The sequence below is a fragment of the Branchiostoma lanceolatum genome, chromosome 4, assembly GCF_035083965.1.
Source record: "Branchiostoma lanceolatum isolate klBraLanc5 chromosome 4, klBraLanc5.hap2, whole genome shotgun sequence".
Lineage (NCBI taxonomy): Eukaryota > Metazoa > Chordata > Leptocardii > Amphioxiformes > Branchiostomatidae > Branchiostoma > Branchiostoma lanceolatum.
Window position 1 is genome coordinate 26,158,575 of NC_089725.1, and position 12,959 is coordinate 26,171,533.

General features: G+C 41.7%; 1 protein-coding gene across 1 annotated transcript in view; it reads right to left on the bottom strand.

Moving 5' to 3' along the window:
* LOC136433707 (uncharacterized) overlaps positions 1-12,959 on the bottom strand; it is a 76,086-nt gene that overhangs the window by 32,171 nt on the left and 30,956 nt on the right. Inside the window, exons 45-64 of the mRNA XM_066426151.1 lie at positions 11,046-11,176; positions 10,344-10,542; positions 10,058-10,162; positions 9,462-9,599; positions 8,876-8,935; positions 7,634-7,759; positions 7,079-7,273; positions 6,488-6,696; positions 5,811-5,968; positions 5,358-5,472; positions 5,069-5,117; positions 4,840-4,904; positions 4,388-4,550; positions 3,948-4,090; positions 3,415-3,594; positions 2,487-2,615; positions 1,900-2,060; positions 1,532-1,658; positions 897-1,105; positions 439-559 (exon numbers count right to left, since the gene is read on the bottom strand). Of these exons, the coding sequence (XP_066282248.1) occupies positions 439-559; positions 897-1,105; positions 1,532-1,658; positions 1,900-2,060; positions 2,487-2,615; positions 3,415-3,594; positions 3,948-4,090; positions 4,388-4,550; positions 4,840-4,904; positions 5,069-5,117; positions 5,358-5,472; positions 5,811-5,968; positions 6,488-6,696; positions 7,079-7,273; positions 7,634-7,759; positions 8,876-8,935; positions 9,462-9,599; positions 10,058-10,162; positions 10,344-10,542; positions 11,046-11,176 (2,783 nt within the window). The remainder of the gene's footprint in view (positions 1-438; positions 560-896; positions 1,106-1,531; positions 1,659-1,899; positions 2,061-2,486; positions 2,616-3,414; positions 3,595-3,947; positions 4,091-4,387; positions 4,551-4,839; positions 4,905-5,068; positions 5,118-5,357; positions 5,473-5,810; positions 5,969-6,487; positions 6,697-7,078; positions 7,274-7,633; positions 7,760-8,875; positions 8,936-9,461; positions 9,600-10,057; positions 10,163-10,343; positions 10,543-11,045; positions 11,177-12,959) is intronic.

The window sequence follows — 12,959 nt, forward strand, 5'->3', positions numbered from 1 at the left end:
CAGTTGGATCATATGTGCACCTGTGATAGTTGGGCAGTGTAAAGATGTCATTTACAAGCTACATGCTGTCAAATAATCTTTTAGTGATTATATTTCAAGTCACAAAGTCAGCAAAAAATGCTCAATCCAAACAGCAATCTAAATTCTTCCCACACATATACAACAAGGTTTACTGTAAATCTTGAAACTTTCGTGATGGTTTTATTCATGGCACCATGTCTTCCTTGTATGACTACATTAAATTTTGTGAAGGTGAACAGAATTGTTACAACCACAAATTCAAAACTGTGAAAACCTCCTTTTACCTCCTACCGTGGAATAAGACTGTGCAGCCCAAGAAAATGCATCAACAAGCCATTGTCATAGTACCATTTATTAGGTAGCGACTCTCCCTATCATGAATGAATAGACCATAGATGCTACAATATGGTTTTATACCTTTTCATGCTGTGAGCTGGCCAGTCCCTGGATGGAGCTGCCTGCCATCATGTTGCCTGAGCTGGCCGAGGTGAAGTGAGTGGTCAGCAGGGTGGTGAAGATGTAGTGCAGCTCATTAGACCTGGATGGACAGCAGATTGATGGTTACTTTTGACAAGACAAAAGTAGATGCAGATACACTGATGTTGTCAATGAATTGTCAAGGAAAAGTAACAAGGAGAAGAAAACATTTCAAACAAGTTTTAAGATTTACAAGAAAGTTGATAAAGATAAGTGGATATTGAAAATGTCTTGCTTTGATGAAATGTCTAACACACTTGCTCCCTGGGAAGTGGACTTATTGAAGTTGACAATTGGGAGCATCATCACAGGAGACCTTCCTGCACAAGTTACCACACAGACTGATGCTATTTGATGACTCGTTCAAACATTAGACTAAGGATACCATCTAGACTTACTTTGGATAGGGGCAGTTGAAGATGGCGAAGTGCCTGAGGAGCCTGGAGCTGAGGCTAGGCACCGGTGCAGTTGTGTTTGGGTTGACCGTGCTGACGTACGTCACGTTCTTCACCTGGCGCCACTGCTGGGTCACCGGGTCAAACACGCCGCCACAGTCGATGTGCTGACGGATAATCTCATTGGCTGATTGACTCTGGTGTGCGTCAACCTAAAAAGGATGTAATATTCAAACCTGTTACACTTGTGCTTAGGCAAAGGAACACATTGATATGGCAGAGACAAGGCCTTCCATCAAGTTTCTCAGTACACCCTTGATTAGCTATGATCATGGATACTCCACTTGCAGTGCTGTGGTCACACCAACTCTGGTGGTATGGACATGTTGAACATGCCAGTGCCTGCATCAACACCATCACAAAGTTGCAATTGCCAGGCAACAGAGGTCATGGTAGACTGAGGAAATCTTTGATGGAGTGTGTCAAGAAAGACATCAAAGTGTGCAGCCTCACCAGTGTGTCCTGCAGGGCAGAGCTGCCTGGTAACACGGTATGAAGACTAGCCGACTGCTGCACACCCATGTCAGGGTCCCCCTAAGCAATAAGATCAAACATTAGATACAACTACTACTACTTACCCTGGCCAGGTTCATATCATCCACCACCACCATGAGTCTCTTGTTGCCCTTGGGGATGTATGTACGGCCATGTTTCCACTCCAGGGTCTCCTCTATTGTCTTCCACAGCCAGCGAGCTGTGGTGAACCTGAACGGCAATAAAATATTTGTATTAGACATCTAATGGTAGTACTATTGTAAATTTGTCATTACCTTTTTTCTGCTTTTCAATGACTTTGCATTAGCAAAATGATACAGAGAGTAATACCCTCTGTGTGCTGATCGCAAACTTTAGACACTGTGAAAACCTCCTATCAAACCCTACCATTAAATCAAGTCCTCTTAAACTTAAAAATGAATTTATGGTACACAATGTCAGTATAGCCCACCTGTTGGACCTGACCGTGATGGACCTGGCCTCAGCCATCTCCCCCATACAGAAGGTGCGCACCCTGTCCTTCATGATGGCCGTCTTCCCACAGCCGGCCTCCCCAACAAACATCACAGGCTTGTTGGAGTCAAACAGCAGGCCAAGCAAGTAGGACAGTTGCTGTGGAGACAAGGACACATAAGTTAGGCTTAGTACACCACCTAGATAAAACACTCACATTTGATTTAAAACAAAATACAGAAGGTAAAGCAAATGCAGAAGGGAAAGCAAATAATGTTTCCCCTATTATCAACTATTCAAAACAGTATGTGAACAGTTTCATCAGGTTAGTACATCACTGGATAACAAAGTTCTTTGTGCACAACCAATTGTTTTATTCAATGCCAATGCTTTGGTAACTGTCTGTCACCTTCCTCAGGGCAACTCTGACTGGTTTTGTTGCTGACTATAAGTAGGAGACAGAACAGAAACAGTCAGAATTGCCCTAAAGAAGGTGACAGACCGTTAACGAAACGTAGGTATTGAATAAATCACTTGGTTGTGTACAAAGAACTTTGATATCTAGTATCTATCAGCATTACTCACCTCAACAGTGACAGTGTGGACATAGGCATCTGAGGGGATTCCCTGGCCGTGCGGCAGGGAGTAAGCAGGAACAGCATCAAGCCAGTTGGTCCATTCTCTGTTCTCAGCATCCACATAGTAGTCCCAGACCTGGGGTAGGGCACAGGATAACACATATAATAGTAGCAAATTGCTTGTTTAAACAGCCTGTTAGCATTTGAAACAATCCATCTCATTTCTGGAATCATCATCACTTCAGGATGATGAGCGAGGTAGTGATGATGAGCAAGGTCTATTACACTTAGTCTAACTTCTAACAGCAGAATTAAATCATGGTTTTCACACTACAGCAAATTCAAGAGCCAATATCTGATAGTAATCCTCTATCATGCAAATGGGAAGGAGACAGGGCTTGTCCAACCTGAATGTCAATCTATAACAGACTAGCATCCTACTGTATGTTCACTCCTGGACTAAAAAATTCAGGTACATATCACAAATGAAGACCATTATCAAACGTAAAGTCTGAATAAAGAATAAAGTTCAGTTCAGTGGAGAACCAGGTTTAGGTCTCAGTCAATAGGCCATCGCGAGCAGGAACAACTACTACAGGCTCTCGTTCTTCCCTCCACCATCAAAGAGAGAGCCTGGTGTGGCGGAGGTGGGGTCCCTCTCCCAGTTTAAAACTGAACTGGGAAGGACCCTGGTGCATTGAGCCAACCCTACACGTTCTTATATATGTAATTTACTAACTCACTATTGCACACACATGTACAGTTGTTTATGTTCCTTAGCGCCTTCATTTTCCCTTCGTTTTATTTGTACCCAGCACTTGTGCTGTATCTAACCCATGCGCAACTGCTGATAATCTTAGATATGAGGCTAAGCAGTAAAGAACAAGAAGAGACCACCAGGCTTTCACCTCTGATCTCACTAAAAAGCAGCGTACCTCTCCTGACTCAGGATAGTCCACGCCGTCAGGTCCTGCCACAAACTGGTGCCGCCACCACTGGGAGAAGGCTGTGCGATAGTCTCCCTCCAACGTGCCAGCAAACGCCCAGATGGCTGCAAAGTTGAAGAATCTCTCCATCTCCATTTCTGCCACATCGTTCTGCTGGGTCAACAGGGCCTGTAGGGAGAGAGTCGGTAGGAAATGAAACATGGGAGGGCTGCAAGCATAGAAATATCTGAAGAAGCACATATAATGTCAATATAGGCATGTCCTAACTACTCTTGGTCAAGGTACCATATGGATATAACTCATACAGATATACAGGAATTGGGGTTGGTTTACATACATAGATGTGTAAAAGTATTGATTACAATTGTGTAGCATAGAAGAAAGTTTCGCTGTTGAAATCCAATACAAGAAATGTGACTGTTAGCTTTTGAATGCATTTCAGCACCAAGGACATGTACCTTAAAAAAAAACCTCCCAAGCAAGTAAGTGATGATCAGTGTTTTAAATGTTTTTTTCCTCACCTCTAACAGTGCACAGAATGTGGACACCATGTTAGCATCAGTGACAGGTACGACTCTCCTCATGCGGGGTCTGCCTGCTGTCTCACGGCTGCCCAACATGGCCGCTGGGGACGTGCATGCCGCCAAGTACTCCAGGCATGGACCTAAGTAGTGAAAATAAATATATACAGATCAACAGGTCATCAGCTTCAAAAAGTGGCTTGATTGATATTGATAACTTTACAATACAACAGATGCTACAACATGATTGATAGCTCAGCTTGAGTTTATCTGTGTTGGTAGAATTCATTCTGAAGCATCAAGCCATTTGTCTATCTGCGTGACTGGTGCTGTTCAGTAAGTTGCAAATTTCAATTTTCTCACCATGTTGGAAATTATAGTTTACTCCTGATTCAGAATGATTTATAGCTTGATCAATTTTTTTCCTGCATTTTTTTTACCTATGTATCTGTCTGCCAGACTCCTCAGCATGTCCTGTTCCTTGTCAGGTCTGCTGTCCAGCCAGCGTGCCAGGACCAGCTGCCAGCCCACGTCGGACATGTCCATACTCAGGACAGCCAGTCGGCTCACCATGGACGGACTCACATGGGCCAGGGTCTCCATCTAGGAACAAACAATATTGTCATCTCCTGATTCAGAAACTCATAAACAGTGCACTGTGTAAAGTAATGGAAAGTGGATCAAAATGAAACATCTGAAATTTGTACACTGAACCTGTGGCTTTTTTGTGCCAGTACACCTTTTGTCAAATCTGAGTGGTTATTCATCTTTCACTTGAGTAGAACATTCCTGGTATGTCTTGACTTGGAAAAGTTGAAGGAACTTCTGCTGCCATGAATTTATCTGTAGAGGATCAGGACACTGAGTCCTCTATACACAGATGAACTCTTACCTCCCAGAAGATTCTGAGTGAGTCTGCAACCTTCATCCTCTCATTGTTACCAGTAACAAGGTAACCTGAAAAAAGGTGCAAAAATGTGAGAATATGTGAGAGAGAAGTGCCTTTATAAGAAACACAATGAAGCTTATTACTGTGATCATATTAATGATTGTGCAGTTTTGTACAACGACAATAGCTTCTATAGAGAAAACTTAATGGATAATTCTTTGCAAAATTTTACCTTCATGATGCAGCAGACTGTCAAACATCTCTATCTGACTGTCATCCACCTGGGACAAACACAAAATCATACATGTCACAGATTGAAATGATTCCTTAGCAATTGACCGGACATAAACTTGAAAAATTTGACTAAATTTTCTGGATATCTTTTCATCTAGATAAGATAGTATATTTTTTCTCCATTCTGTCACATGTACTGCACATGTAGCAAGGGGATGATATATATAAAGGCAAGAAAGCTCTAACATCACAAACAGAAAGAAGACACTTGTAAAGGCTGTATTTACATCTCCATCCAGCTGGAGGATCTTCATGATGGGTTTCCCGCGGAGGAAGTCTCCACTGGAGTGCAGCATGCAGTACCTCCTCAGCAGGGAGGGGAGGATGCCATGGTGCCACTCTCTGAGGGACAAACAATACAAAATTAGTATGGTGCAGTAGGAGAGAAACTGTGTAGAAAGTTTGCAGACACTTATTAAATCTGCACACAGTGCCCGACTTCTGTGATACGTCTCTGAAGATTAGACATCCAGGCCGAATATTACATAGTACAAAATCATGCAACTGGATATAAACACTTTCCCACATAGCTAAAAATCGTGAAGCAAAAAGAAAAGTACCCGAAGACAAGATAAATCAAGAAACTGGATAAATTTTCTTAAGAGATAAATTCAGTTCAGACTCTTAGGGGAATTTAGTTAACACTGATTTTTGGGAAGGACAAAATTAACAATAACAACCTTGTGACAGGGTCGTTGAATCCAAAGAGCTCCTCTGACTCCATGGCCCTGGTGAAGACGGTCTGTGCTGACACAGTCTTCCCCAGCTGTCTCTGGGCCGTGATGAAGGTCTGCAGACAGCTGCTCTTCCCACAGCCGGCAGGGCCAGTCACGATGATCTGAAGGAGGGGGGCATGTTTTGTTACACCTCTGATGGGATCATCAACAAAGTTTGTAACTTTCTGTACAATGTTCAACACGTGGCGCATGCCTTTGAAGCTAATTACACCTAAGGGCAGTTATACTGGCCATACAGATACAGATACAGAACAGATTATCCATAGGTCACAAGACATCCAAGATTCTTTATTTACAAATACGTGCTCACATATCACAAAAGTGCCAAAAGGGACCATACATTAAGGACTGTAGCTGCTGACAAACTTATACAATAAAGCAATCTTTACTAACATAATTCTGCCAGGTTACATATATCTGTAGCTGTCACCCTTAAAGAATGTGTCTAAAGACATTTCCAGTGCAAGGTTCCACAGTACAATGCATTCCTACATATCTAGACCATGCATACAATGTACCTAAGGGGGTGCTAGACTTCAAAGTGGATATATACATGTATGTAACACTGTAGATAAATGTCAATGGAGGTTAACAAACATATTCCATATTACAGCACTTACAGCAGGATGCGTGTTGGCCATCTGTACCAGCTGGGCCACTCTGGCCTGGAAGGCCGTTCCGGGCATCAGCCCTAGCTCATTGGTTGCCACAGTGATGGCCGCGCCCATGTCATCCAGGGGGCCTGGCTTTTCATTGGTGGGCGTGGGAATAAACCGTTCCTTCTCCTCCCTCCTCACCTTCACCAGGGGGGTGTTCAACTTTGCACCACCTGAATCAGATGTAACAACAGTATCAATAGCATTAGAAATATACAAGTTTTAAAACCTGTGTAGGACAGGTGTAGTTGTCTCTGCATCCTTCATTACCATTCAGATGAAGTATGACTGTAGAGGTGGGAGGCTTTCCACACCTGCTGTCATACTTATACTACTGGTGCGATTTGACCTAGTTTGAATCTTAATATTGGACATTTAGATTTTGTCTTTAAAGATGACAGAATGGCCATTCTTTTTCTCTGTCATTAAAAACAAGATCCTGTGAGGTGACAGAAAGAGAAAGAGTAATAAGACTAACGTTTGCTCAGCTAGCCCATTCTATTCCTTTTCATACTATTTGATTTAATCAGTTAATTCTCTGAAAATATGCCTCACCTCTCTGGTCTGATGGTTCCCCTTCAAAGGTCATGGGGACGTTGACCCCAGGGAAGAGGTCATTCATGAGGGTCATGAAGATGCTGGCGTCGCGCCCGTTGAGCCGCGGCATGAAGGTGTTCCTGATAGCAGTCACCAACGCCTCCTGCTCCATGGACGCCACAGTCTCCGCATCCGGCAGCAGACTGTCTCCTTCTACAGGAAGATACCATACAGTTAAATCATACGAGTCATTTATGCCATAGCAATAGCTTCCACAAGATAAGCTCAAAAATCTAGTAATTTCTATGTTAGCCAAAGAGTTAAACATCAGCTCAACTGTCTTTGTTGCCAAAATAATGTTGTTTGAAAGCACACTTCATAGCTACATCTATCAATGTGAAATAAACTAGTCATGATGAGTGCAATAGGGAGATGCAAATTAGGACCCACTAGAAGAAAAGGATGGACCAATGTGCTAAAGAAGGATCATGGTAAAACAGACTATGGTCTTATGATGAGTGTTTACTAGTTAGTAGTCAATAGAATATGATCCACTCAGACATTGGGACTCACCATTGTAGGCATCCTTCTCTCCCTCCTGACTCTGTGCTTGTTGGTCCCCTGCTGGCTCAGGAGAGGGCTCAGGAGAATCCTTACTGGAAGGTACAGTACTCCCTGCATAGCCTGGAACACTTCGCACTGGGAAAAATGAAGTCTTAAGTTAGATTGCCTTTCCTTCTAAGTTTGAAGTTAGACACTGTAAAAACAGGGACAAGGTGAATGCTGTAGTAAGGAAACTTACCTGCCATCTCTCTCTGACTTTAATCTTTGATGACTATTACATAAAATACTGCCTATCCATTTATTATATAAACATAAGTTTAATTGCTCACAAACTATCAGAATGATGGAATGCCTTTGAACTAATTTATCTTTATTGCTATTGAAGTTTTCAATTGAGTGTAACAGAGGGGTCATCTTTTTATAAAAGTCTCCGTCTCGATAGGAAAACATCTATTTTAAATTTTAAGACACCTGACAGTACCTCGGAGTCCATAAAACCTTCGCAATCAGACATGCATCATTATATATTACTGTAGGTCCCAAACTTTTCAACTCCATAGAAAACATTCTAAGGACCAAGGACTGCAATTTGAATAGGAATTGGCTCAAAACTGGCATCAGAATAAGTATTAGCCCCATCAAAGAGGGAGGAAGAGTCCCCAAACACCTGCTAGTTACACTATCATATTTTGTTATCAGTGCAGCTCTCCTTTCTAGCCAGGAACATCAGGCGCAAGTTAGTTCATTAAAGTGATTACAGGTTACAAGATGGCAACCTTGTGGTAAGACATATAAGTTATCACAGTGACTGAGCTAATGGTGCTCCTTTATGCCAGGGTCACATTTTCAAACCAGGGCTTGACTATTGCTGGGCTGTTTTCAGGAAAAAAAATTAAAGACGTTTAGTGTGTATCAAAAAAATATACACAAATTATGCTTAGGAGTATTTTTAACCTTTTTTGTGCTTTGTTGTCTTTTATATCATACTTTTTGATCCTGGTGCTAACTACCCTGCGGGCCAGCAGTATGGAAATGTGACCCTAGCATTACCAATGGCACCTTCTCCAATACAATCATGCAGCATGCCACAGAAGTATGGGCCACAAAAGATTCACTCTTTCCTGTGACATTTCCTACCAAATCATGCATATAGAGCATGCTTATATTAGCACACAGCATGCACAAACGGTAAGAAACAAAGGTACAGCAGACCAGCGTGCAGAGTTAGTTTAGCAGTGCTACAGTTGATACCTTTAGACCGCCATTTTGATGCCATGTCCATAACCAAGGGCATTTCTTTCAAGTCGGGACCTAAGTAGCCAGCAGCAGTGACAAGACAGTGCATGATGATGATGATGATGATGATGCATATAAAACAGCATTCATTTTTCATGAGCACAATGCTGAAACATGCATATCATCGTCCAAAGATATGAAATGAAAATGAGTTCTGCTGCAGTACCACAGAAAGCTGCAAGGAGGGCCATAATAAAACTTAACCTTTGTTTTGCTAACACTTACCCACATATCAAAAATTCATTCATAACTTAAGTTATGCTGTTCACAACACACACACACACAAACCCCAAAACATGTCCTTCTCGACATAGGTAATGAAATACATTTTGCAAGCAACATTGTATATCTCCCTGTGTATAAGCTCTTCACATTAGGCTGTTAAGACTAATGATATTAGACCATTACTGCCCCATCCTTAACACTATGATCTCAAATGATACTAGTATACTTCACAGTCATGAAATAGTACTGTAAAAATGTACTTCCAGCTGCTTAAAAGTAACTATTAAAAAGTCATGAAATAAAACTAAGAACATACTCTCTGCTGCCATGGCTGCCATCTCCTTCTCTGTGGCGTACTGACACAGCATGGCGTCCAGAGTCACTCCCGCATCGGAGATGACGTTCTTCAGGTTCTGAATGCTCAACCCATGGGTCCCACTCACACCTTCCTCACCTGCAGAAAGCACATGTTTACAATGTTTATTCATGAGCCATGGATGTTAATGGACTAAAACATGTTATGGAGGTAAACTTTACAGACATTATTAATCCAGAAAAAAGAATTCTATCACTATGGCATAGTTTGATATTCCACAATTTGGATGCAGAACTCTGAACAGATTTTTGCAGTTACGTGCAGAATTCTGAAACTGTATACAGAATTCTGAACACACGCAGAATTCTAAGACCCAATTATGCAGAATTCTGCAACCAAATTATGCAGAATTCTGCCTATGGATTCTGAAGCCCATAGGCAGAATTCTGCATAGCCTAATATCAAGCTGTATGGTGAACTCTTGGTGATAAGCAGGTTCTTACAAATTCAGGCTATCTAAATCATTCATGTCTATTAAGTTTGGGTTCAATTCATAGTTTATGCTAGATGCTGCAGCTATAAATCAGTTTGCTTACCAAGAATTGTTTTTGTAGAAATGAACGTGACTGTAGTCAACATCTTCTTGCACAAGTCATGCAGGGTGATCAACTTCTTGGCAAGGACAGCAGCCTGTAGAAACCCTGCATATAATACAGAATAAACATGACATGGTTGAAACATGGACACAGTATTTTTTAAACATGATTGAGTATGATTTTAAACAGAAATGGGATGTGAACTACTCTTTCCAACAGTGTCATATTCGTCCTTTTAACTAAATATAGATCAGCTATGTGGGACAAGGGATTCAGAGATTTTTACCTTGACTCCACAGCATGACTTCCATGGTTAGTCCCAGGTCAGTATTCACTACAGACACCACCCTGAATAGCTGGAGGATGGCAGAAGGCAGACAGGCCACGGGTGACTTGAATGACAGGTGTCCGTCACTCTGGGTATGGCCCATGGCAACTGTGCTGCTGATGGTGGCGAAACATGCACCACCCAGCTGCAGGGTCACCTGTAGTAAAGGGGTTATGATAAGAACATATTTCTGTTTCAATGTCTACACATGAAAAATGATCCAAAGGTGTTTCACCTGTTGTATTTAAAAGAGAATCTGCCCATGAATCCCATCGAGTCCAAATGAAATTTTCTCTCCAGTGTCTATATGGAGTATGATCTATTCCTTGTGTTAAACTTTAATATGTACTTCACAAACAGAAGTGGAAAAGCCAACTAAAAATAACATTAAATATTCCTGTTTTAATCATCGTCATTGACTACTATATACAGTAAAGATACATAGCATCATTTACAGTAATCAAACTTTCTTCATTATTCTGTTCATCATTGCAACAGCACCAATATCAGCCGTTGTGTGGTCCACGTCTGATTGTGAACAATATGCCATTCAAATACACAATGTCATGTACTTTTAATCAGGAAAATATTGATATCTGAATAATCATTTAAAATTGACACACAATATTGAGTTTAGTACAACTCTAAAGAAGTACTGACCTCCTCCCCCTGCAGGTTGACTGCGGGTTTGCCTGCTTGCTGCGCCTCCTGCACAGCCCGCAGCAGCTGCGCCATGACGGACAGGAGGGACGGCTGCAGGATGTCCAGGTGCAGGAACCCCACCCAGCAACCTGTGAGGAAAATGCTGTTATGTCAGCTGCACAAGGTTGACTCCTTTTTAGATCTCTTACATGTAGACTGTTTATTTCAACAGAATCCATTCACTATGATTAAAATAACATCACCGTCATTGAAGATAAAAAATTGATGCAAAGTACCCTTGTATTGAAAATAATACTACCTCTGATAAAATCAATAATTCACCTTTACTGTACACCCACTCTATTCATTAGCATAAAAGTATAAAAAAGCTGATCAGAGAAAATTCCGAGATGCCATCAACTATTCACGGTGGTCAAAAAGGCCTTGATTTTTCCTCACTTGTAAATCATGCATATTGATGAGGAATCGATGCCAATCACCCCTGTCACTACTGGCAACAGTAGCTGATTGGTTTACGCCTTTGCAGGCGGGAACTAGATTTGTTTTGGTTGCACCAAGCCGAGCAGGATTTTGCCCGCGAACTTGTCCTTTTCAAATGCACGCCTTGTCTCCGCCTCTATTGTTCTCTGGTTAACACATTAACAATACCCCAGCTTTCATTTCAATCATTCCCACGCTCTCAAGCTTCATACTGACACCACCGTTTCAATTCTTTCTTAGCTATATTTTGGTCTATCCTACCACACAGAACGCCCAAACTAAGGCCATCAAGAAATCGCAGTTTCCGCCATAACTCACCGTAATTCACGGCCGAGGGTTCTAGACTACATGCGCAACCGCCGGAGACGCCGCAGAACCCGCCGATATGATAAACAATACCCCGGCCTTTATTCCGTACATTACTTTCTTAAACACGCAGAAATTTAAAATTAACAAATAGAATTCGAATAGTTCATAGATGAAGTCGAATATTTTCATTGTAAACAAAAACATTGAATTTTACCACATACAGAGACCCCAAAACGTAGCACTCACCTTGATACATTTGCGTGTTTGACAAGAACTGGTGTACTGACGTGTCTGGCGCTGTCCTACACAGCCACTCAATAATCACAACCTACGTTTTCCGATCTAAAAACGTATTCTTTCTAATAACAAACTCCTTCTCATTTTTGTACTATAACGCGGTCTAAAGACCGTAATTCCATCGTGGTAACAGTGTACACGCCAGCGTTTGATATGCCGAATGTGTCGGCTTGTGCTGACACTAAAAATTTCCTGGCAGCTTTGACTGGTAGAAAAAAAGGTGCATTCCTGTACAAAGGAGATGTACGTTGTATAAAAATACCCATGAGTAAATCAATGAGTAAATCAACTGCTGGAGAAATACAGAAGAGATCAGAGTGTGATTGTTTGACAGCAGAACTGGATTTTCCTTTGTTTTCAAACCGACGCCATGTTCCGACGCCATGTTCTGGTTTCTTCAGATAACACACTTGCGGGTCTTATTCGTGTATTTTTTTACATTATTTTACCCACGCGTACTTTAATCACCAATGGTACCGTTCAGGCGTCTTTTTATTAGAAATTGGTCGAGGTTTCTGTCTCTACAAACCCTCGCGGCCTCGTTGGTAGTTGAAATTCGCGGGTAATTATCTCGCTTGGTCCGGGCGACAAATACAATGGAGGTATTTCCCACTCATTTGCATCTGGATTAACCGCCCCAGAACAGACGCTAGCGAAGTACTGTGATCTTTACCGACAAGCTCATTATCTTTCTAGAACATAACCATTCTTCCACGTGAAGTTCTAAATAAAGCGTTCGATTCGTATTTTGGGTGATATCTCCCGATACCAACGCTAGAATTCGACAAAAAAACAACCGTCCGAAAGCCAACTATCTAGCCGCCA